The sequence below is a fragment of the Mauremys reevesii genome, linkage group 4 (assembly GCF_016161935.1).
Source record: "Mauremys reevesii isolate NIE-2019 linkage group 4, ASM1616193v1, whole genome shotgun sequence".
Taxonomy (NCBI): Eukaryota; Metazoa; Chordata; order Testudines; family Geoemydidae; genus Mauremys; species Mauremys reevesii.
Genome location: NC_052626.1, coordinates 147,984,631 through 148,005,164, shown reverse-complemented (window position 1 = coordinate 148,005,164; position 20,534 = coordinate 147,984,631). Strand labels below are relative to the sequence as shown.

The window sequence follows — 20,534 nt, the reverse complement described above, 5'->3', positions numbered from 1 at the left end:
CCTCCCACTCCCTGCAGCCCAGCGCCCCTGCTGAGCCCCCCCCACTCCCTGCAGCCCAGCGCCCCTGCTGAGCCCCCCCACTCCCTGCAGCCCAGCGCCCCTGCTGAGCCCCCTCCCCACTCCCTGCAGCCCAGCGCCCCATGCTGAGCCCAGCGCCCCTGCTGAGCCCCTCCCCACTCCCCACAGCCCAGCTCCCCTGCTGAGCCCCCTCCCCACTCCCTGCAGCCCAGCGCCCCTGCCGAGCCCCTCCCACTCCCTGCAGCACAGCGCCCCTGCTGAGCCCCCTCCCCACTCCCTGCAGCCCAGCGCCCCTGCCGAGCCCCCTCCCACTCCCTGCAGCCCAGCGCCCCTGCCGAGCCCCCTCCCCACTCCCTGCAGCCCAGCGCCCCTGCCGAGCCCCTCCCCACTCCCTGCAGCCCAGCGCCCCTGCCGAGCCCCCTCCCCACTCCCTGCAGCCCAGCGCCCCTGCCGAGCCCTCCCCACTCCCTGCAGCCCAGCGCCCCTGCCGAGCCCCCCTCCCACTCCCTGCAGCCCAGCGCCCCTGCCGAGCCCCCTCCCCACTCCCTGCAGCCCAGCGCCCCTGCCGAGCCCCCTCCCCACTCCCTGCAGCCCAGCGCCCTGCCGAGCCCCCTCCCCACTCCCTGCAGCCCAGCGCCCCTGCCGAGCCCCCTCCCCACTCCCTGCAGCCCAGCGCCCCTGCCGAGCCCCTCCCCACTCCCTGCAGCCCAGCGCCCCTGCTGAGCCCAGCGCCCCTGCTGAGCCCCCTCCCCACTCCCCACAGCCCAGCGCCCCCTGCTGAGCCCCCCTCCCCACTCCCTGCAGCCCAGCACCCTCTGCTGATCACACTGCCCCCACTTTTCAGCCCCTTTTGCTGTCTTTCCTCCTGGCCCCCCCTCCCCCTTTAACAGACCCCACTCTCCCACCTTGATCCTGGCAGCCAGCTGAGCCCCCGTCAGCGCCTGCCCGGCTCGGTCCATCCGGACGTGTGTCCCTGCTGAGCGCACCACGCTGGTGACGTAGTTCCGCAGGCACTGCCGGAAATCCTCATCCATGTCTGCAGGGGGAAAAGGACCCAGGCATCCGGGAGGGACCCAGGTGTCCAGGTCAGGACACAAATTAAATGGGGGATTTAGGGGGAAGGTTTGTGCCACAGTAAATCTCTGGGCAACAGCTGCTTAGCACCCTCCCACACCCCACTGCCTAGGGGAGCAGTGGGGGTGCGGGTGAGTAACAGGGAGAGGCTGCAGTGGGCGGGTGCCAGGGGACCTATCAAGACCTAAAAGGGGGGAACCAGCTGTGTCCCCCACAGGAGACCAGGACCCCAGCAGTGTCCCCTCACATCCCCCTCCCTTCCCGCACAGCTCCCGTTACCTAGTGAGCTGTGCAGTGGGCAGGAGAGTCCATTCTAAGCCAAGGGGGGTGAGCCGGGCACTGGGATTATGGGGAGGGGGCAACGCAGAAGGGGGAAGATGGGGGCAGGGATGTGGGTAGGGGCAGCGCAGAAGAGGGGAGAGGGGGGTTGGGGTGTAACCCGCAGGGAAGAGGGGTCTCTTACCGCTTGGTGTCCCTGCCCTGTGCCTGGTGAACCGAGTGCCAGGGTGGGGCAGTAGGTAGCACCGGGTCCCTCTCGCCCTCAGGGCTCCCAACACCAGGGGCTGCTCGGCAGAATCCTCCAGGTCCTGCAGGAGTTAAAACAACATTTGCGGCCATCAGCGAGAAATCAGACCTGCCAGGGAAACATTCAGCTCCGCCCCAAAGCCAGAGTTTGCTGTTTCCATGAACACACGTGGTGCCCGGCGTTGGTCATTACCCGTGTGATGTCTTTGAGATACCCCTGTCCCTCCTCTGCGCCGTAGGCTCCGGAGAGCTGCCAATCTCGCACCAACAAGTCCAGGCGCTGCAACAGGGAGCACAGGAGAAGGGTCACGCTGGGGCTGGGGGCACAGAGAACAGACCAGAGCTGGAGGCTGCCGCCGAACCCAGCCACCAAAACCAAGACCCTGGGCATGACGTGGGCATGGAGGGAAAATAATGGGGGCAGGGATTGGCTGTTTGCTCTGGGTTTGTCCAGCGCCTGGCACAACGGGGTCCTGGTTTAGGAAGGGGGGGGGGGGTTGAGGTGCTCTGGCAATAGAGACAATGAATAATAAGAATCAGGTGGGGTGATGGGAGTTGGGGCTGGAACCAGCATTGGGTTGATGGGAAACGAGGACTCACCTGGATTGGGGGCAGATTGCAGGTCTCTCCGACCTCCTTTGCAACATGAACGAACATCTGAGATGCAGCAAGAGAGACAGACAAGGAATTTTTTTTCCATCTTGAACAAAAGATCCCCGCCCCCAGGTGTCTGAAGGTGATCCAGCAAGATTGGTGATGCCAAATAAACATGTGACATAAAGGTCATTGAAACTAAATAAAATCCAAACAACGTTAAGTGAAAACTGATCACTGAAGAGAGAAAATTGATTAAACGAGAGAAAAAATAGTTTCAAATGCCAATAATTCAACACTAGTAATCACAGATTATTAGTTATTCCAATCACGAGTTATTATAAAAGCAATAACTAAACTCAGAAAAGCCAATTGGTGACTATAGAAAACCATTAATTGAAGGCACAGAAAGCCAATAATGGAACTCAGCAAATCAGTAATCGGAGTCAGAAAAGAAGTAATCAAAGGCAGAAAACTAGCCATTGAAATCAGAAAACAAGGTACGGAAACCAGAAAAGCAGTGAAAGAAAAATCAATCAATGAACTAATAATTAATATCTGAAAACCGATGGTTAAAAACAGGAAACCACTAATCATAGAATCATAGAATATCGGGGTTGGAAGAGACCTCAGGAGATCATCTAGTCCAACCCCCTGCTCAAAGCAGGACCAATCCCCAAATAAATCATCCCAGCCAGGGCTTTGTCAAGCCTGACCTTAAAAACCTCTATGGAAGGAGATTCCACCACCTCCCTAGGTAACCCATTCCAGTGCTTCACCACCCTACTAGTGAAAAAGTTTTTCCTAATATCCAACCTAAACCTCCCCCACTGGAACTTGAGATCATTACTCCTTGTTCTGTCATCTACTACCACTGAGAACAGTCTAGATCCATCTTCTTTGGAACTCCCTTTCAGGTAGTTGAAAGCAGCTATCAAATCCCCCCTCACTCTTCTCTTCTGCAGAATAAACAATCCCAGTTCCCTCAGCCTCTCCTCATAAGTCAACCTGAGTCTGCAGGCGCATTGCAGATCACTTAAGGGAGTCGACCAGGACACAGAAATCTCTTCTCCACCTGTAATGACCAACCACCGAGAGCTAACAGGGCTAATAATAAGAGCTGCCAGATAATGGTAATTAACCGTGAATACGACAATTGCAAATATGTTATAAATACTCATCACCTGATACTGTTCAGACTCTCTGCAACTAAACCCCGGCCTAGGGGGAGATCTCTGGGACTTTCTAACCATCAATAACAGCCCCAAAGCCTATAGACTTCCCCCTCTCCAATCCTAACAGTGCCTGGACTCCTGGGTCCTTCCCAGCAGGGCCAAGGCTGAGAGGTCAGTGTCAGTAGAGCCGTGTGTATCCTCTGTCCCACCCACCTCCAAATAATCTGCCTCCGTCCGGGTAAACGTGCTGGAAATGTTAAAAATCTAGAAAATAATCAAAAGAAAAGGTGAGTACCCCCTGCCGAGCCCCACACCTCACCCCAGCACGGCCCCCCTGCCGAGCCTCCTTCCACTCCCTGCTCCCCGGCGCCCCCTGCTGGGCCTCCTATCATTCCCTGAATCACAGTGCCCCCTGCTGAGCCCCCCACCTGCCCCCACTGCACGGGGCCCGCTGCTGAATCCCCCACCCACTCCCCATAGCACGGCGCCCCCACCCAGTAGGAGCTGAGCAATATGCTGAACACGGAGAGCTTGATGCTGGTCTCCATGCGGCGCTGCAGGTCCAGGGAGCCCTCGGTGTCCACCAGGAACACGGCCACCTGCAGGGACAGACACACGGACAGATCCACCTGCCAGAGCGATGGGTGCCCCGTGCTGACGCCACCCTTGCCCCTGCCCAGCCCTGGCACCTCCGCTGCCCGGCTCCCCGGGGCCTGCCCTGGGCACGCTGGCTGGGGACGGGCCCTGGGGGAGGAGGATCAAACTCTGAACAGCCATAACTGCACCCCAGTGTGTCCATAGGGAGCCCCAGGGCTGGGACCCTGCCCCCCACAGCTTCCCCCATTCTCCCCCTCCAGCCTCCCTGCTCCCCACAGGATCCTGTCCCCCCACTTCCCCTCATTCCCCTTCCCTAGTGCCCCATCCCCCAGCCTGCCCCACTCACCCTCCTCCCCTGGGCCTGGACCCAGAGGGGCTGGCCCCACATCCACACCCCCTTCGTCACGGTCGCTGTCCCAGCACGACATTCAAACCCTCCCAGGGCCATGTGCTCTTGGTTCTGTAGGGGGGCAACCAGAGACAGGGGTTGTGGCAATGCAGTTTGGGGGTTTGGGGTGCTCAGGGTGCAGGGGATAGGTGGGGACCTCTAGGGCAGGAGGAGGGGTCATGGCTGAGGAGGGTGAGGTTTCGGCTGCAGTGGCCAGGGCCTGACACAGGGAGAGGACACTGCCTGGGGACGGGGCAGGGCCTTTGGTATAAGGGGTGTGGGCTGCAGTGAAGCAGGCAGGGGACGCACTGGGTCAGGTGGAGCATGCGGTGAAAGGCGCGGGGCCATGGCTGCAGATGGTTGGGCCTGTGGCGTTGGGGGCGTGGCCTGCGTAGGGTTGCCAACTTTCTAATGGCTGGAAACCAAAATCATTGCCCCGCCCCTGCCCCGCCCCCTCCCCGAGGCCCCGCCCCCTGCCCCGCCTCTTCCCCCAAGGCCCCGCCCCCTGCTCACTCCTGTCCCCCTCCTTCCTTCGCGTGCTGTCCGCACACACTCCCCCCTCTCCCGGGACTCACCCGCTGCCGCTGGGAGGAGCTGATGTGGAGCCTGCCCCGATCAGGGCCCAGCGGGGCGGAGGGTGGGCCGGGGCACAGGAGTATACAGCAGGGGTTGGTCCCCAGAGCAAGGGGGCAGGGAGGGGTCGGTCCCCATACCGAGGGCCCAGAGTCGGGGCATTCGGGGCGCGATGGGACAGAAGGAGGGGCAGGCAGGATCCCCTCGCCCCGGGCGGTGGCACCTTCCTCTTGGAGCCTGGTCCAGAAGCAGCCACTGCTCTCTGTCGGGCTTCAGCAGCTGAGCAGAGCAGCTCCTCCATGTGGCTCCAGCCGTCCCCGGAGCTGCTGCTCTTCCCGGCCCCCGGTGGCAGAGGCCAGTTACTGTGACCAACCGGACTTTTAGTGTCCAGTCAGCTGTTCTGACTGGAGGCTGCCAGGTTGCCTTTTTGACCGAAAACTGGACACCTGGCAACATAGGCCTGAGGTGAAGAGATCAGAGGCCCTTGCTGCGGAGGGCAACCCTTATCTGGGGTGGGCGGGGTCTGTGGTTCAGGGGGCAGGGCCTTATCTGGGGTGGGCGGGGTCTGTGGTTCAAGGGGTGGAGCCTTAGCTGGGGATCCCATCCCCACTCACCGGGTGCTGGAGCCGGCGCAGCAGGCAGTTCATCAGGAAGGATTTGCCCCGGCGCTGCTCCCCGATGATGGACACCAGGCAGACAGGGGCGGCCCCCACCCCACCCTGCTCCAGGCAGCCGTTCAGGGCCTCCTCGTCCAGGATCAGGTCCCCTTCCTCGTCCAGATGCACCAGCTGCACCGGGCGCCCCGGCTCTGGCTGAGCCCCCGGCCCCTGCTGCAGGGAGAGAACAGGGTCAGACCTGGGACCCCCCTGAGCCAGCTAGGCCCCTGCCCCTCAGATCAGATCCTCTTGAGCCATTTTCACCCCCATGAGCCAGCTAGTCCCTTGCCCCCAAATCAGAGGCAGCGCCCCCTAGAAAGGAAAGGCCACATGTCCCATTCCCCACCCCCTGATCCAGTCGGCAGGGGCGGCTCCAGACCCCAGCACACCAAGTGTGTGCTTGGGGCGGCATGCCTCGGGGGGCGCTCTGCTGGTCGCTGGGAGGGCAGCAGGCGGCTCCGGTGGACCTCCCACAGGCATGCCTGCGGAGGGTCCACTGGTCCCGCGGCTTCGGTGGAGCATCCGCAGGGTCGCCTGCGTGAGGTCCACTGGAGCCGCGGGACCGGCGACCGCCAGAGGGCGCCCTGCGGCGTGCTGCCATGCTTGGGGCGGCGAAATCGCTAGAGCTGCCCTTGCCAGATGGTCCCCGCCTGGGGCCTGTGGGAGCCTGCGCCCCTTTCCCCTGATTCAGCCTGTCCAGTCTCACTGGCTCCATCTCTTCCCGCAGGGGCTCTGTGATTTTCTCCACCAGGGCTCTGAGGCGCGTGTCTGGGGTCATCCTGTCCCTGGAGCAGGGAGCCCGACACTCAGGGCACTGGGACCTCCAGGCTGAGACCATGTGCCAGTGAGCTGCGAGGCAGCCCCGGCAGAAGTTGTGGCCGCACTCGATGGAGACGGGGTCATTCAAGACATCCAGGCAGATGGAGCAGGTGACATCCTCCCGGAGTCGCTCCATCTCTCCAGACCCGCTGGGTGGGAGGAACCTACTGGGTCAGGACCCGGCACCTGGAGCAGAAGGGCTCTGCTGGAGGACGGCTGAGCTCCAGCCCAGGTGTGCCCCTTCCTGGCAGCAGGAGTCTGGGGAGAAGCGAGAGAACATGGAAATATTTCTGTGAACAAGCTGCGTGACTCAGTTTACCTGCATATTTTGCATTCCTGTCCCTTGGGTGGCACCAGAGCGAGAAGACGGATTCCAAGAAGCCATGGCAGAGACTGGTAGATTCCCAGGCCAGGAGGGACCAAGGCTGAGCTCCTGGATAACAGGCCAGAGAACTGCGCCCAGTTAATTCCTGGTTGAACGAGAGCAGACCTCCGAGAAACACATCCCGCCTTGATGGAGAATCCACTGCGGTGCTTTGTACATTGTTCCCATGGCCAATTCCCCTCCCTGGTAAACATAGACATCATCTTTCCAGGCTGAATGTCTCCGGCTTCAACTTCCAGCCATGTGGTCACGTGAGACCTTTCTCTGCTGGCCTGAAGAGCCTGTTATTAAATATTTGATCCCCAGGTAGGTGCTTCTAGACTGGAGCAAGTCACCCCGGGAGGTGGGAGCTTCTCTTTGCTAAGCTAGATAGCTTGAGCTCCTGGGATCTATCACTCCAGGCCACATTTTGTAACCTTCTAACCCCTCTGCCCCCTCTCCAACATATTCACATCCTTCTTGAACTGCACCGGAACTGGACACAGGACCCCAGCAGTGGTCGCACCAGGGCCGAATCCAGAGGTAAAATGTCCTCTCTGCTCCTGCTCGGGATTCCCCTGTTTGGGCATCCTTAGCTCCTTTGGCCACACTATCACACGGGGGCTCACATCCTGCTGATTATCCCCCATGGCCCCCTGCACTCTGTCAGCATCTCTGCATCCCCGCAGAGAGAGAGAGAGACAGACAGAGACAGACAGACACACACACACACAAAATGGCGGATGCTTTCTGGCCGTATCACAGCTCACGTTGTTGGCTTGTGCCCAGACTAGCCTTGCGCTGGGGCTGTTCGTGAATCTGGGCATTTCTCTGCTCTCTACAGCCTGGCAGATGCCATGTGCCAGGGGCTAATCACCGGCTGTGTTGTGACTGCCAGGGGCACAAGCCTCTGAGGGGTTTGATCTCAGTCCAGCTCGCTGCCGAGGGCAGCTGGGGAGACACGGGCTGCTGGGGCCTGAGTCCGGAAGGCACCGAGCTCGGCCTTAGGAAAGGCCACACTCAGGGCGTAGCAAGGAAATAGCTTCCTGCCTCTCATGCAGTGAGCTGGGTGCTGATTGGCCGAGCTTTCCTCCCGCTGCGGTGAGAGCAAATTCACCCTTTTGCCCTGGTAGAGCCCTGGGGGTTGGATGGGGAAACTGAGGCACAGAAAGGGGAAAGAACGTGCCCTGGCCTCACCCTACTCCCCTGGCGCTGGGATCTGGTCCTGGAGCACCAACGTCTCCTCTTTTTCTGCTGGAGACTCCCCAGTTTCCCACTCTGGGATCCCTCCCAGCCACCGATGCGCCCCAAAGGGGACCTGCTCTATCCGTCCTACCAGTAATGATGTCTCCTGAGCAAGCACCAAGGCCGTCCCAATTCGTTTTTTCATCCTAAGTGGATCCTCCCCACCCAGTCAATATAGAAAATGGGAATTTTGTTTTTCTCCCTCTTTGGACGAAATCTATCAGGCTTTCATCCACAGAAAAACTGCCAGATTTGCAGGGCAGTTGGAGTTTTCCTGCAATCCCTAGCTGCCGGAGGCAGGGGATTGCTGAGATGTGATAAGGCAAAGCAGTGCGCATCACAGGCACAAACTAACCCATGGAAAGGGCCAGTCCCTCAGATGTTCACCACCCCCCATAAAAAGAGGGGTTCTGTATATTTGCTTGCTGGTCTTTGGAGCCCCTTTTCCAGCTTCTCCCTCTAGTTGCAAGGGCTGAAAACACGAGGACTGGAAAAGCGACTCCAAAGACCGGCAAGCAAATCTATTGAACCCCTCTTTTTTTGGGGGGGGAGGGTGAACATCTGGGGGGCCAGCTCCCCTTCCATAGATTAGCTTGTAAATGCCCTGATTGCGGCTAACGCAAGACAAGCCACTGTTCTGGGGGATTCCACGTGCCCAAGGGTTTGCCCTGGTTTTAGCTGGTTGAACTGGTCAGAGTTTGACAGTGTTTCATATCACGCCATGAGCCAGACCCAGCATTGGGGGTAGATCAGGATCTGTCTGTGCCTGTCTCTGTGCCTCTGTCCTGCAACCCCACCCCCAGCTGCTGGAAATTTCCACCCCACAGAGAGACAAGACTTATCATGTGACTTGGCAATGTCCTAGCACAGTTAGGGAGGGTGGAAAATGAGGAACAATCAGGGATGATCCTGCCCCATGAGTGGGGGATAGACTACGGGGGAGGATCCCACAACCTGGGGGAACAGAGCAGAGGGGACAATCCTGCCCCTTGGCAGGGAGAATAGACTGGGGGGGAACGATCCTGCCCCTTGCGGGAGATGGGCTAGATTGGGGCAAACACCCTCAACACACCCTCCCTCCTCCACCCCCCACTCTTACCCGGCCAAATCTTCGCTTCTCTCCGTGCAGGCAAAATTTTGTCTGAGAAATGAAAGCGTAACTCCCTGTGACTTACCCTCACAGCAGCCCGGCTGGCGGGGGTTTGAAGGTGGGTGGAGCAGCCCTGCTCTCACATTGATAGTGCGAGGGGGTGGGAGGCAGTGTGCGTGTGGGAGGGGAGCACAGAGAGGCCTGGAGAGGTGGGGCCAGGCTGGAAAAGCAAGTGACAGAGACTGGAGGGTGCAGAGACCCTTCATTCCCCGGATCCCCCCACGAGCTCTTCGGAGCAGCAGGGTCTGGAAGTGCACGTTTTAAAGGGCACCGAAAGTGCCAAGAACTGTGATCAAGTTGGAGGGGGTGGGGAAGGGGGCAGACAGTTTGGCCAGAGATACACCCGCTTGTGAATTTCTGGACGTTACCACTGCCTCTCCGTCCAGAAATAACCTCCCAACGGCCTCCTCTCCGAAAGTGAGGCATTTCTTAGAACTGAAAACAAAAACCCTTAGCAAATATTCAACTCTTTCCACTTCTGGGTAACAGTCACCTGGGGCTGAGATGCAGTCACCTCTGGGGTGGGACAGCTGAGGAACAGCAGCCCAGCAACACTGCATGGGGACGGCTCGCCCAGCGCTGAGATGCAGCTGCCTCTGGGGTGCAGTGATCTTATGAATGGGTCCTTTATCTTTGGAACTCACTGCCCCATGAGCCCTGCTATGTATCCTGGATCTCTTTGCTGAGGCTTTTTACTCCTGTTTGATGGGCTCCTGTCTGCTATTTCCCAGGTTTGGGTTCTTTACATTAAGGGTGAACCACACAATAAAACTCATAGACTTTAAGGTCAGAAGGTCATTTATTCTGACCTCCTGCACATTGGAGGCCACAGAACCTCACCACCCGCTCCTGTAATAGACCCCTAACCTCTGGCTGAGTTACTGGAGTCCTCCAGTCGTGGTTTAAGGACTTCAAGTTACAGAGAATCCACCATTTACACTAGTGCCCGTGCCCCATGCTGCAGAGGAAGGCAACCCTCCCACCAAGTCTCTGCCAATCTGACCTGGGGGAAATTCCTTCCTAGTCCCAAATATGTCGATCAGCTAGACCCTGAGCTTGTGGGGGAGACCCACCAGCCAGACCCTTGAGAAGGAATTCTCTGTAGTCAGTCAGAGCCCTCCCCACCTAGTGTCCCATCACCGCCTGTTGGAGATTTTTGCTGCTTGTACTGCCTGCTCCAACAATGTCTCCAGCTCCACTGCCAACGTGCTCACCAGAATTAAGAGGCACCTCTCCTCTTCCTGCAGCCACTCAGTCTCATTAACAGCTGCTTGCAGAGCCTGTTCTGAAGCCTTGAACTTCTTCTGTAGCCTTTTTGCTACTGCCGCTGCATCCCCCCAAACCTTTTCCATCAGGGTTGGAGAGACCACCATGGACTGCTCCACCCTTGTGTTTGTCCCTGCTTCAGTCTGCTTCATCTCTGGGCCAACCATTTCGTCCTTCACCTCCCTGCAGCACCCGACAGGGTGTGTTGGTGGAGGGTCTGCAAAGTCCATGGTCCTCCCTGCCACCTCCACGTTGCCTGGCTCGTGTCGGTTTGTGTCAGAGGACCCCTTCTCCTTTCTTTCTAACTTCTTGGGGCGCTGGCCTCCAGGGCCGGTGTAACCACTAGGCGGCTACCTAGAGTGCCAAGATTTGGGGGCGCCAAAAAGCAGTGCCTCAATTTTTTTAATTTTTTACACTACAGCAGAGTCACATCTTTTGCAGGTTCTAAGGTCAGCACGTAACAGGAAAATCGCATATAGTGAAAATCAAAGTACAGTACACACAGTAGACACCGTATACACTAGAACAGGGGTCCTCAACCTACGGCACACATGCCAAAAGTGACATGCAAGGCAATTTTTTTTTTAAATTGCAGGCTGCGGGTCCTGGCCGCTGCTGAGCCTGCTGCCGGCCTGGGGTTGCGTTCACTCAGCCGGCAATGGGCTGAGCGGGGCCGGCATCCCGGCTGCCAGGAACTGGTGGACAGAACTTCAGACTGGCAGCAGGCTGAGCAGGGCTCACTCTACTGTTTTCACCGCCCCAAGCAGCGTGGTGAACAGGGCTGGTGCAAGGATGTTTCGTGCCCTAGGCGGAACTTCCACCTTGCGCCCCCCACCACCCCACCCTGAGTCCACCCCCATGGCAGCTCCCCCCTAGCTCATCCCTGCTCCGCCTCCACCCCGAGCACACTGTCGCTGCTTCACTTCTCCCACCTCCCAGGCTTGCGGCGCCAATCAGCTTAGGCGCCGCAAGCCTGAGAGGCGGGAGAAGTGAAGTAGCCACGGCATACTCGGGGTGGAGGCAGAGCAGGGAGTTCCCTGTGTGCCACCCCCGCCCCCCCTTACTTGCTGCAAGCGGCCCTCCCCACGCCCCCTGCCCCAGCTCCCTCCACCTAAATGCTGGTGGCAACCGGGGCGGCCGAAGATCCGGCTGCCACAATCGCTGCTGAAGAAAATGCCGCCCCCCCCCCCAAATCCTAGTGCCCTAGGTAACTGCCTAGGTCGCCTAAAGGGTTGCACCGGCCCTGGCGGCAAATTGCAATCGCAGGCGGCGGGGGCAGTCCGTGTGCCGTTGGAAACTAGACTGTCAGCAGGCTGAGTTCCTGAGCCCGCTGCCAGTCTGGGGATCTGTCCACTGGCTCCTGCCAGCTGCCGACCCTGCTCAGCCTGCTGCCAGCCGGGGTCCCAGCTACCGGCCCTGCTCAGGTCCAGCAGGAGGCTGAGCAGGGCTGGCGGCCAAGACCCCAGGCCTGCCCACTACTCTGGGTCCCAAACTAGGGACCCTCTGGTGGCAGCCTCCCTGCCCTCCTTCTCTCCCTTTGCCCAACTGTCCCTGGATTACTTCCCCTTTGGCCCCTCACACTCTCTAGGCCCTTTCTATCAGGGCCCACAGTCTGGCAGCTCTTGGACCGGAGCCCTACTATGCACGCCCTGAGCCTGCCTAGCGCCGCTCTGTCCAAAGTACTGGTCTCCTACTCTGGAGAAAGTCCTTCCCCCTTTAAGGTCTGGGACAGACTGCCTGCTGCTCGCCTGAGCAGCCTTTATATAGGGCCTGGCCTAGCCCTGATTGGCTGGCTCTAATCTCAGCCCAGATTGGCTCTCAGTAGGCCCTTCGCTGATTGGCTGCCAGCCCGCGCAGCTGCTCTGGCCTACTCAAGCCCCCTCTTGCATGGGGTTGGGGCAGCCACCTCACCCCCCGCGATCAATTGTCGCTACCAGGCTGTGGCCTGGGCTGCAGGGCCAGCTCCAGGCACCAGCGGGGCAAGCACGTGCGGGGGGCGGTACATGCTAAGGGGTGGCATTCCATTCATTCATGGGGCGGCGAGGAAATAAGGAAACAGATCAACAGAGCCAGACGTGTACCCAGAAGCCTCCTACTGCAAGACAAACCCAAGAAAGAAACCAACAGGATTCCACTGGCCATCACATACAGTCCCCAGCTAAAACCCTTCCAACGCATCATCAGGGATCTACAACCCATCCTGGACAATGATCCCACACTTTCACAGGCCTTGGGTGGCAGGCCAGTCCTCGCCCACAGACAGCCTGCTAACCTGAAGCATATTCTCACCAGTAACTGCACACCGCACCATAGTAACTCTAACTCAGGAACCAATCCATGCAACAAACCTCGATGCCAACTCTGCCCACATATCTACACCAGTGACACCATCACAGGACCTAACCAGATCAGCCACACCATCACCGGCTCATTCACCTGCACGTTCACCAATGTAATATATGCCAGCAATGCCCCTCTGCTATGTACATCGGCCAAACTGGACAGTCTCTACGGAAAAGATAAATGGACATAAATCAGGTATTAGGAATGGCAATATACAAAAACCTGTAGGAGAACATTTCAACCTCCCTGGCCACACAATAGCAGATCTTAAGGTGGCCATCCTGCAGCAAAAAAACTTCAATACCAGGCTTCAAAGAGAAACTGCTGAGCTTCAGTTCATCTGCAAATTTGACACCATCAGCTCAGGATTAAACAAAGACTGTGAATGGCTTGCCAACTACAGAACCAGTTTCTTCTCTCTCGGTTTTCACACCTCAGCTGCTAGAAGAAGGCCTCATCCTCCCTGATTGAACTAACCTCGTTATCTCTAGCCTGCTTCTTGCTTGCATATATATACCTGCCCCTAGAAATTTCCACTACTTGCATCCGACGAAGTGGGTATTCACCCTCGAAAACTCATGCTCCGAAACGTCTGTTAGTCTATAAGGTGCCACAGGACTTTTTGCTGCATCTTGAGTGACTTCTCCACTCTGGCCCCTAAATCCTTGTCAGAGTAACTGCTTTCCTGGACACACTTCCCCATTCTGTAGGTGTGGCTGGCATGCCTTGTTGCTAGGAGTAGGACCTTGCATTTTTCTCCCAGGCACTTCCCCTCCTCCATCCACTAGAGCCCACCCCCTCCCATAAGCTCCATAGCTCCCACTTCTTCTCCCCTGGGTACATAAAACTACAAGTCCCAGAACCCTTTGCTTCCCCTTCCCGCCTCCTGAAGGGACAGCCAATGGGCTCGCGTCGATTGCAGATTGGCAGGCGCGCGGGCCAGTGGGGGCGAGCCCGTGCCCGGCGCGCGGTGGCAGCGAGCGATGGAGGCCCCGGGCTGGGAGCGGGCGCTGCGGCTCGTGCTCTGCGCGCTGGGGCTGGCGCTCTCCGTGTACGCGCTGCACGTGGAGACCTCGCGGGAGCGGGACCCCGGCTACCGGGCCATGTGCGACCTGAGCCCCTCCGTCAGCTGCTCCAAGGTCTTCACCTCCAGGTGCGCGGGGGGGACCGGCCCCATGGCATGACTCCCCCTCGCCCCATTGCAACCCCCGGCCCCATGGCATCGCTCCCCCTCGCCCCACTGCAACCCCCGGCCCCATGGCATGACTCCCCCTCGCCCCACTGCAACCCCCGGCCCCATGGCATGACCCCCCCTGACCCCACTGCAACCCCCGGCCCCATGGCATCGCTCCCCTCTCCCCATTGCAACCTCTGCCCCATGGCATGACTCCTCCTCCCCACTGCAACCCTCTGCCCCATGGCATGACTCCCCCTCGCCCCAATGCAACCCCCGGCCCCATGGCATCGCTCCCCTCGCCCCACTGCAACCCTCGGCCCCATGGCATCGCTCCCCCTCGCCCCACTGCAACCCTCGGCCCCATGGCATGACTCCCCCTCGCCCCACTGCAACCCCCGGCCCCAGGGCATGACTCCCCTCGCCCCATTGCAACCCCGGCCCCATGGCATGACTCCTCCTCCCCACTGCAACCCTCTGCCCCATGGCATGACTCCTCGCCCCATTGCAACCCTCTGCCCCATGGCATGACTCCCCCTCGCCCCACTGCAATCCCCGGCCCCATGGCATGACTCCCCCTCGCCTCACTGCAACCCCGGCCCCATGGCATGACTCCCTTGCCTCACTGCAACCCTCTGCCCCATGGCATGACTCCCCTCCCCATTGCAATCCCGCCCCATGGCATGACTCCCCCTCGCCCCACTGCAATCCCCGGCCCCATGGCATGACTCCCCCTCACCCCACTGCAACCCTCTGCCCCATGGCATGACTCCCCCTCGCCCCATTGCAACCCCTGGCCCCATGGCATGACTCCCCCTTGCCTCATTGCAACCCTCTAACCCCATGGCATGACTCCCCCTCCCCCCATTGCAATCCCCGGCCCCATGGCATGACTCCCCCTCGCCCCACTGCAATCCCCGGCCCCAAGGCATGGCTCTCCTTTGCCCCACTGCAACCCCTGCTCCCGCTGTAACACTCATGCCCCATTGCATGACTCCTCTCCCCCCACGGCACCCCCTGGCCTCATTGCATGACTCCCCCTCGCCCCACTGCAACCCCTGCTTCCTACTGCAACACCCCTGTGCTATAGTCCCCTTTCCTCAGCCTCCCTGTGCAGTGACATCTGTGTTCCTGCCCTCCCTGTGCAATAGCCCCCCAACTGCCCCAGCCCCCCATGCAATAGCTCTGCTGCCCCAATCCCATGCGCTGTGTTCCACCCTGCTGCCCCCTGTGCTGTGCCCACACCACTATGCCATGCTGCAGCCCTATATGCCTATCCCACGGGGTATACCCCAGCCTCCTAGGCCCTATGTGCTTTCCCACTCCATGCGAGAGCCCTGTGGTTCTGCGTCCTCTGCTTAGTTCTTTCCTGCTTCCTCAGCCCTGCTGATGACCTGACATCTCTGTTTCCAGCATGTCCCCTTTGTGCTCTGTGTTATCATCTCCCCCAGTTTTTTTGGTAGATCCAGAGAGACCCTGAGATCATCTGGTCTGACCTGGAGAGCACAGGCTGGTCAATTTCACCCAGATACCTCTGTGTTGAGCGGGATCAGGCAGAGAACAGGCAAAACTGAGAGGGCCCCAATGCCTGAGGCCCTCGCGATGCCAGGGAATGGATTAACTGAGATGTGCCCAGGCAATCCACGCTGCAGAGGAAGGTGAAGTCTGCCCCAGGGCCCCTGCCAGTCTGAGCTGGGAAAATTCCTCTTCCCAAGTATGGCGACTCTCAGTGAGCCGGACCCACCAGCCAAGTGGCTAGAACGGGGTTTCGCAGGAGCTCAGAGCTCTTGTTCAGCTCTCAGAGGCAAGGTTTGTCATCTTGGCCCTGGTTTGTACCGTGCCTGGTGCTGTGGGCTCTTGATCCTTCTTTAGTGCTTCTAGGAGCGACTGTAAGGATACCGAGACTGGGGAGTTGAGGCGGGAGGGGAAGAAACATTTTTTAAAAAATAGGGAAATGTGGTTATAAAACAGCAAACATTTGGCAAAGGAATTGGGGGGGGGCACTTGAAACTACTTTTCAGTTGGAGGACAGGGGAACGCTTAAAACTACTTTTTATTTCATTTGGAGGTCCTTGAAACTTATTTTTAAAATGTTTTTGAAGAGTCTGGAGTGAATTGTTGTCCTTTTTAGTAGAGGGGGAACATATTCCTGGGGGAAGTGCAGGGAATGGAGGGAAAGAACCAGAGTTAAGTTTACTCAGTGTTCTGCAAACAGCCAGATCGAACGCAGGGATGGGGCAGAGGTGACAGACGCTTTATCGCTGGCAGAGAGAGGTGGAAGGGGAATGACCCTGGCTTGTCAACAGAACCAGTGGGGACTGGGCCACGAAGTGAGGCCCTAGATTGGGACCCAGGAGATCTTGGTTTTGTTCCTAGCTCCACCTCAGATGCTGCGTCTGGGCCTCAGTTTCTGTAAAATGGGGAGAACTATCCTTTGTCTGTTTAGACTGTCAGCTCTGTGGGGCAGGGACCCTCTCTCAATGTGTGTCTGCCCAGTGTCTGGAACAATGGTGGGCCCTAATCTTGCTCGGGGTCTGTGCAGCACCTGGAGCAGTGGGGTCTGGTTTTGGCTGGGAGTCCATGCAGTGTCTGGCATGACTGGGGTCTCAGTCAGGGAAGGGCAAGTCGGGTCCATGCAGTACCAGGCACATGGCGGGGCACTGATTTCACTTGGGGAGGGCGGGGGAGGTTTGCCCAGCATGATGAGGGCCCTGATCTCGGTCAAAAACACACACGCAGGAATCTGGGGCACAGGTGAAACACCAGTTCTGATACTGTCAGGACTCGTGTTTGGCTGTGTGCGTGTGTTAGCATCAGTGGGCACGATTGCGTGTGCCTCAGACACACGCCAATTCTGCCTGTGCTCCCCCTTCCCCTCGCAGTGGAAAACACCCTGAAACAGCTGGCTGTGGGATAAACAGCTGGCTTCCCTCCTGTGAGGGGCGTGGGGAAGGGGGGAGCTTTTATCAATGAAAACGTTTCCTAGGCCACCAGTCCCGCCTGCTGCGCTGTGATGGGTGGGGGCCGTTGTCAATCATTGCCAGGGTGTTCTATTTCTGCCACGTATGTAGGGGCTCATGCCTACGTAGCGGCTGGCAATTGCCGGGCCCACGGGAGCTGCAATGTAACCTGGTCTGGTCCCTATTAGGGCCCCAGGGGCTGTTCCACTCAGCTGAGCCGGCTCACCCCTGCGGCCCCCCAGCCTCAGCTCAGTGGGGTCCCTCAGTGCCAGGGGTGTGTGAATTGAACTATCATCAGAATTTGTTACAGGCATCAAAATTGCAAGGGGGAGGCAGCAAACAGGAAGGGGACAGAGCTCCCTGCCCCCCCCAGCTGGAGCAGGCATTAGGGGCCTGGGAGTCAGGACTCCTGGGTTCAATCCCCGGCCTTGGGAGGGGAGTGGGGTCTAGTGGTTAGAGCGGGGGGGGCCTGGGAGTCAGGCCTCCTGGGTTCTCTCCCCGGCCTTGGGTGGGGAGTAGGGTCTAGTGGTTAGAGCAGAGTCCACGTTGTGGAAGACAAGAGTCGCTGTCTGTACACAGCAAACCTCCTTTTAGCCCCTAGTTCTACATCCCCATTTCTCTCTGCAGGTGGGGCCGTGGCTTTGGCTTGGTGGAAGATCTCTTGGGGAAACACAGCGTCTTTAATCAGCCCAACAGCTTATTTGGCATCGTCTTTTACATCCTGCAGACACTGCTGGGTAAGTTTTTGGGGGGTATCTACCCCGTCTCACAGGGACAGGCTGGTGCCCGATAGTCTAACGAGCCCTGTCTCTAACCGTCTCCAGGCTTCTCTCCCAGCACCCTGGCGGCCGTCACCCTGCTGGGCACCTCCATGGTCTCCATCGCCGGCTCGCTCTACCTGGCCTACATCCTCTTCTTCGTGCTCCACGACTTCTGCCTGGTGTGCGTCACCACCTACCTGCTCAACGGCGCCCTCCTTCTCCTCAACTACAAGCGGCTGGTCTGCCTGAGCGGGAGCGGGCAGCGCCGAGCCAAGCCCAAGGGGCAGTGAGCGTGGCTGGGGGAGCCCCGGCCCAGCCCCCTCCTGGAACTCCAGTGGTGATAACGAACCCTGTTTGTATAGCAGCCGGGGGCCCATCTAGCCTGGTATCCTGCCCCCTCCCTGCCAAACCAGATCCGACCCTGGGTCCATCACCCTTTACGCACAAACTGAGGCCATTTCTGGCTTAACCAAAATGCTGGTATAAGGTGGGTTGAAATGGTTACATGGCACACGACTGTATGAGACACACTCACAGGAGTTCAGGTTTCATCACCTCCAATAGGGGGCAGAGCTGCTCTCACGCCACCTCGATTCTTTCCAGCAGGGACCAGTTGCGTGTGTGAGGGAGAGTGAGAGACATATGACCCTACTGACATCAGTGGAGGCGGGGCTGGATTCTGATCTTGATAAACCCAGTGTGAATGGAGTAAACAAGAACACAGTCCAGCCCTACGTATCCCCCGGCTTGTACATCCCCTGCTGCAAGGACAGTAGTACTTTAGCTAACTGACCAGCAGGTGGCACTGTGCACCATATCAATAGGCCCATGCAGAGACCGGCTGGAGCTGTCTGTTTGCAGCTGATTGTGTACAAAAGTGCATTTTTGTGGCTGAAATAAAGTCACTCTCAGCAACAGGCAGCCGGGTGCGTTTGGTGTCTCGTTATTTAACCCTTTGGAAACTTGGGAGCCAGGCGATGCATAGATAGTGGTCAGGCTCAGATCCATGGACTGAGTAAATCTGGTGTCTTGCTCCCATCTCTGCTCGACAATGGATGGTTCATAGGAAGATGCAACCCCTCTATGATGCCTTGCTGAGGCGAGCCAGGAGCTCCCAGGGGGCTTCTTTCACTGCAGACCGATCGTAGCATCCATGTTCAGTGTGCGTTTCACCTAAATGCCGTCTCTGAGCTCTGCTTTTCTGCAGCGGCGAGTTCCACAGGTCAGCTCTGCTTGCCGCAGAGATGCATAGAGTTCAGATTTCCCTGTGTGTTAATTTCACTGCCTGGGCAATTGGGCCAGCGTGACCTTAAATCTTCTGTTGCTGGCCGTAATCCTAAATTGCGTGTCAGTGGGAGGGACTCTGAAGGTCTAATCTGCCCTTCCCTTGAGTCTTTCCACCTACCATCTCAAAGCAATTTGCAAATTCAAGTTAGTTAATCTTCAGTGCCCCCGGTGAGATGCCATTATGGTTGTTTAACACATCAGGAAACAGATACAGAAAAGGGAAGGGATGTGCCCAAGGTTGCACAGCAGGTCAGTGGAAGAGGTGGGTGCAACTTGCTGTTAAGCCCTTCGGCAGAGGCAACGTGTCAGGGGTGGGATCATGTGCCCCCCCCCATTTCTTCCAGGATTTATATTTTTTGCAGGGAGTGGGTTCAAGATGTGTGTGCAGTAGTTTATTTCCAAACTTTCAAACCTTAACATAACCAACGGGTGTCTTTGACCCTTCACCTTAATTGTTCTCCCATGATTTTCACTTTTTCAAAAGTCAGCGTGGCATTTGCAAATATGTTCATTAGGCCTTGGGATTTTATTTGGCTTTTTACTTATTTTTCTGAAAAGCGGTTCAAGGACAGTCTATGTTTAAACTAAGTTAATTAAATAGTGTACCTGTTATTAGCTTTGTACAATGGTGAAAAGACAACTAAGTTTGGACTTTTTCTACACTAAGAAGGCTAAATTGCCCTGTGATTAATAAGCTCCAATATTAATATTAAAACTGTTTCACCAATGTCTAAATTACACTTGCCAGCAATGTGTGGTAACAACAGAATTGTTGCTATATTTTATCCAAAGTCGTTTATCTAATAATTTATACCCAAGAGATTTGGGTAATTAAAACCCAAGGGGTATCCATGCCGACCTCTACACAAAACATGTTTGTTTGTCTTTTAGTGGGGAAAGGAATGCGATTCTGCAAACACTGTTTCTTTGCTCCAAACAACATTTTCACTAAAATAAAGAGATGTTTTTTCTATCAGAACCTCACAGGGTTTGGTTGTAATAATAAAGCTGCATGTAGTTGTGTGGGGATTATATTCATTCACAGGATTGATTCTGGCACTTTATTTCCAGGTAGCAAATCAAAGAAGTAAATGACAGAATCCATAATAATGTCTGAGTGGTTTTTAAAAAGAATTTCAAGTGTCAGAGCCACCTGTGTACAAACTGGCCTTTGCTCGTAACCATATATTTAGACAACGTTCTTGTTAAGATTTTTAATGCACATATGAATCAGATAACCACATTTTCCTTCCCAGGTACCTCCCTTTTGGAACAGGCTCTATCTGCTATTACACACTATTGTAAAACATGACATCAAAAGCAGTTCTAGAAATCAAAACACCTTTGTCTCTTGCATACCTGTCCTGAAGCCTGCTGCAAACCACCAGAACTTTTAAATTGTGCCCCCATCAACATTTAAACATCCCCTCCTCTTTGGTGCAGGAATGGCCTTTTTAGGTGTTAGTACAGCACCTTGCATAATAGTGCCCTGCTCCGAGCCTGGGGCCTCTAGGTTTTTCTATAGTAGAAATAATGAACAAAAGAACCCAGGAGTCCTGGCTCCC

The 20,534-nt window shown here is 57.2% G+C and overlaps 2 protein-coding genes across 12 annotated transcripts in view; one reads left to right on the top strand and one right to left on the bottom strand.

Annotated features, from left to right (window-relative positions):
• The window catches only part of LOC120403403 (RING finger protein 112-like), a 30,092-nt gene extending 20,764 nt beyond the window's left edge, over nucleotides 1-9,328 (bottom strand). For 2 of the 11 annotated variants that reach the window (XM_039534453.1, XM_039534461.1), the window contains exons 1-7: nucleotides 9,204-9,328; nucleotides 6,307-6,677; nucleotides 5,559-5,774; nucleotides 4,330-4,443; nucleotides 3,881-3,985; nucleotides 3,600-3,650; nucleotides 2,218-2,274 (exon numbers count right to left, since the gene is read on the bottom strand). In XM_039534453.1, the coding sequence (XP_039390387.1) occupies nucleotides 2,218-2,274; nucleotides 3,600-3,650; nucleotides 3,881-3,985; nucleotides 4,330-4,443; nucleotides 5,559-5,774; nucleotides 6,307-6,555 (792 nt within the window). In that variant the 5' untranslated portion in view covers nucleotides 6,556-6,677; nucleotides 9,204-9,328. Of the gene's footprint in view, nucleotides 1-2,217; nucleotides 2,275-3,599; nucleotides 3,651-3,880; nucleotides 3,986-4,329; nucleotides 4,450-5,558; nucleotides 5,775-6,306; nucleotides 7,517-7,553; nucleotides 8,053-9,127 lie in introns of those variants that run through there. The other 9 variants (XM_039534459.1, XM_039534464.1, XM_039534455.1 and 6 more) reach the window with 9 other exon arrangements.
• A 4,351-nt stretch (nucleotides 9,329-13,679) lies between these two features.
• On the top strand, nucleotides 13,680-19,704 carry LOC120403473 (vitamin K epoxide reductase complex subunit 1-like protein 1). Its single transcript, XM_039534544.1, has 3 exons — nucleotides 13,680-13,940; nucleotides 17,549-17,658; nucleotides 17,746-19,704. Exons 1-3 carry the CDS (start codon nucleotides 13,771-13,773, stop codon nucleotides 17,970-17,972), a joined length of 507 nt encoding a protein of 168 aa, XP_039390478.1. The 5' UTR covers nucleotides 13,680-13,770; the 3' UTR covers nucleotides 17,973-19,704.
• The last annotated feature ends 830 nt before the right edge of the window (nucleotides 19,705-20,534 follow it).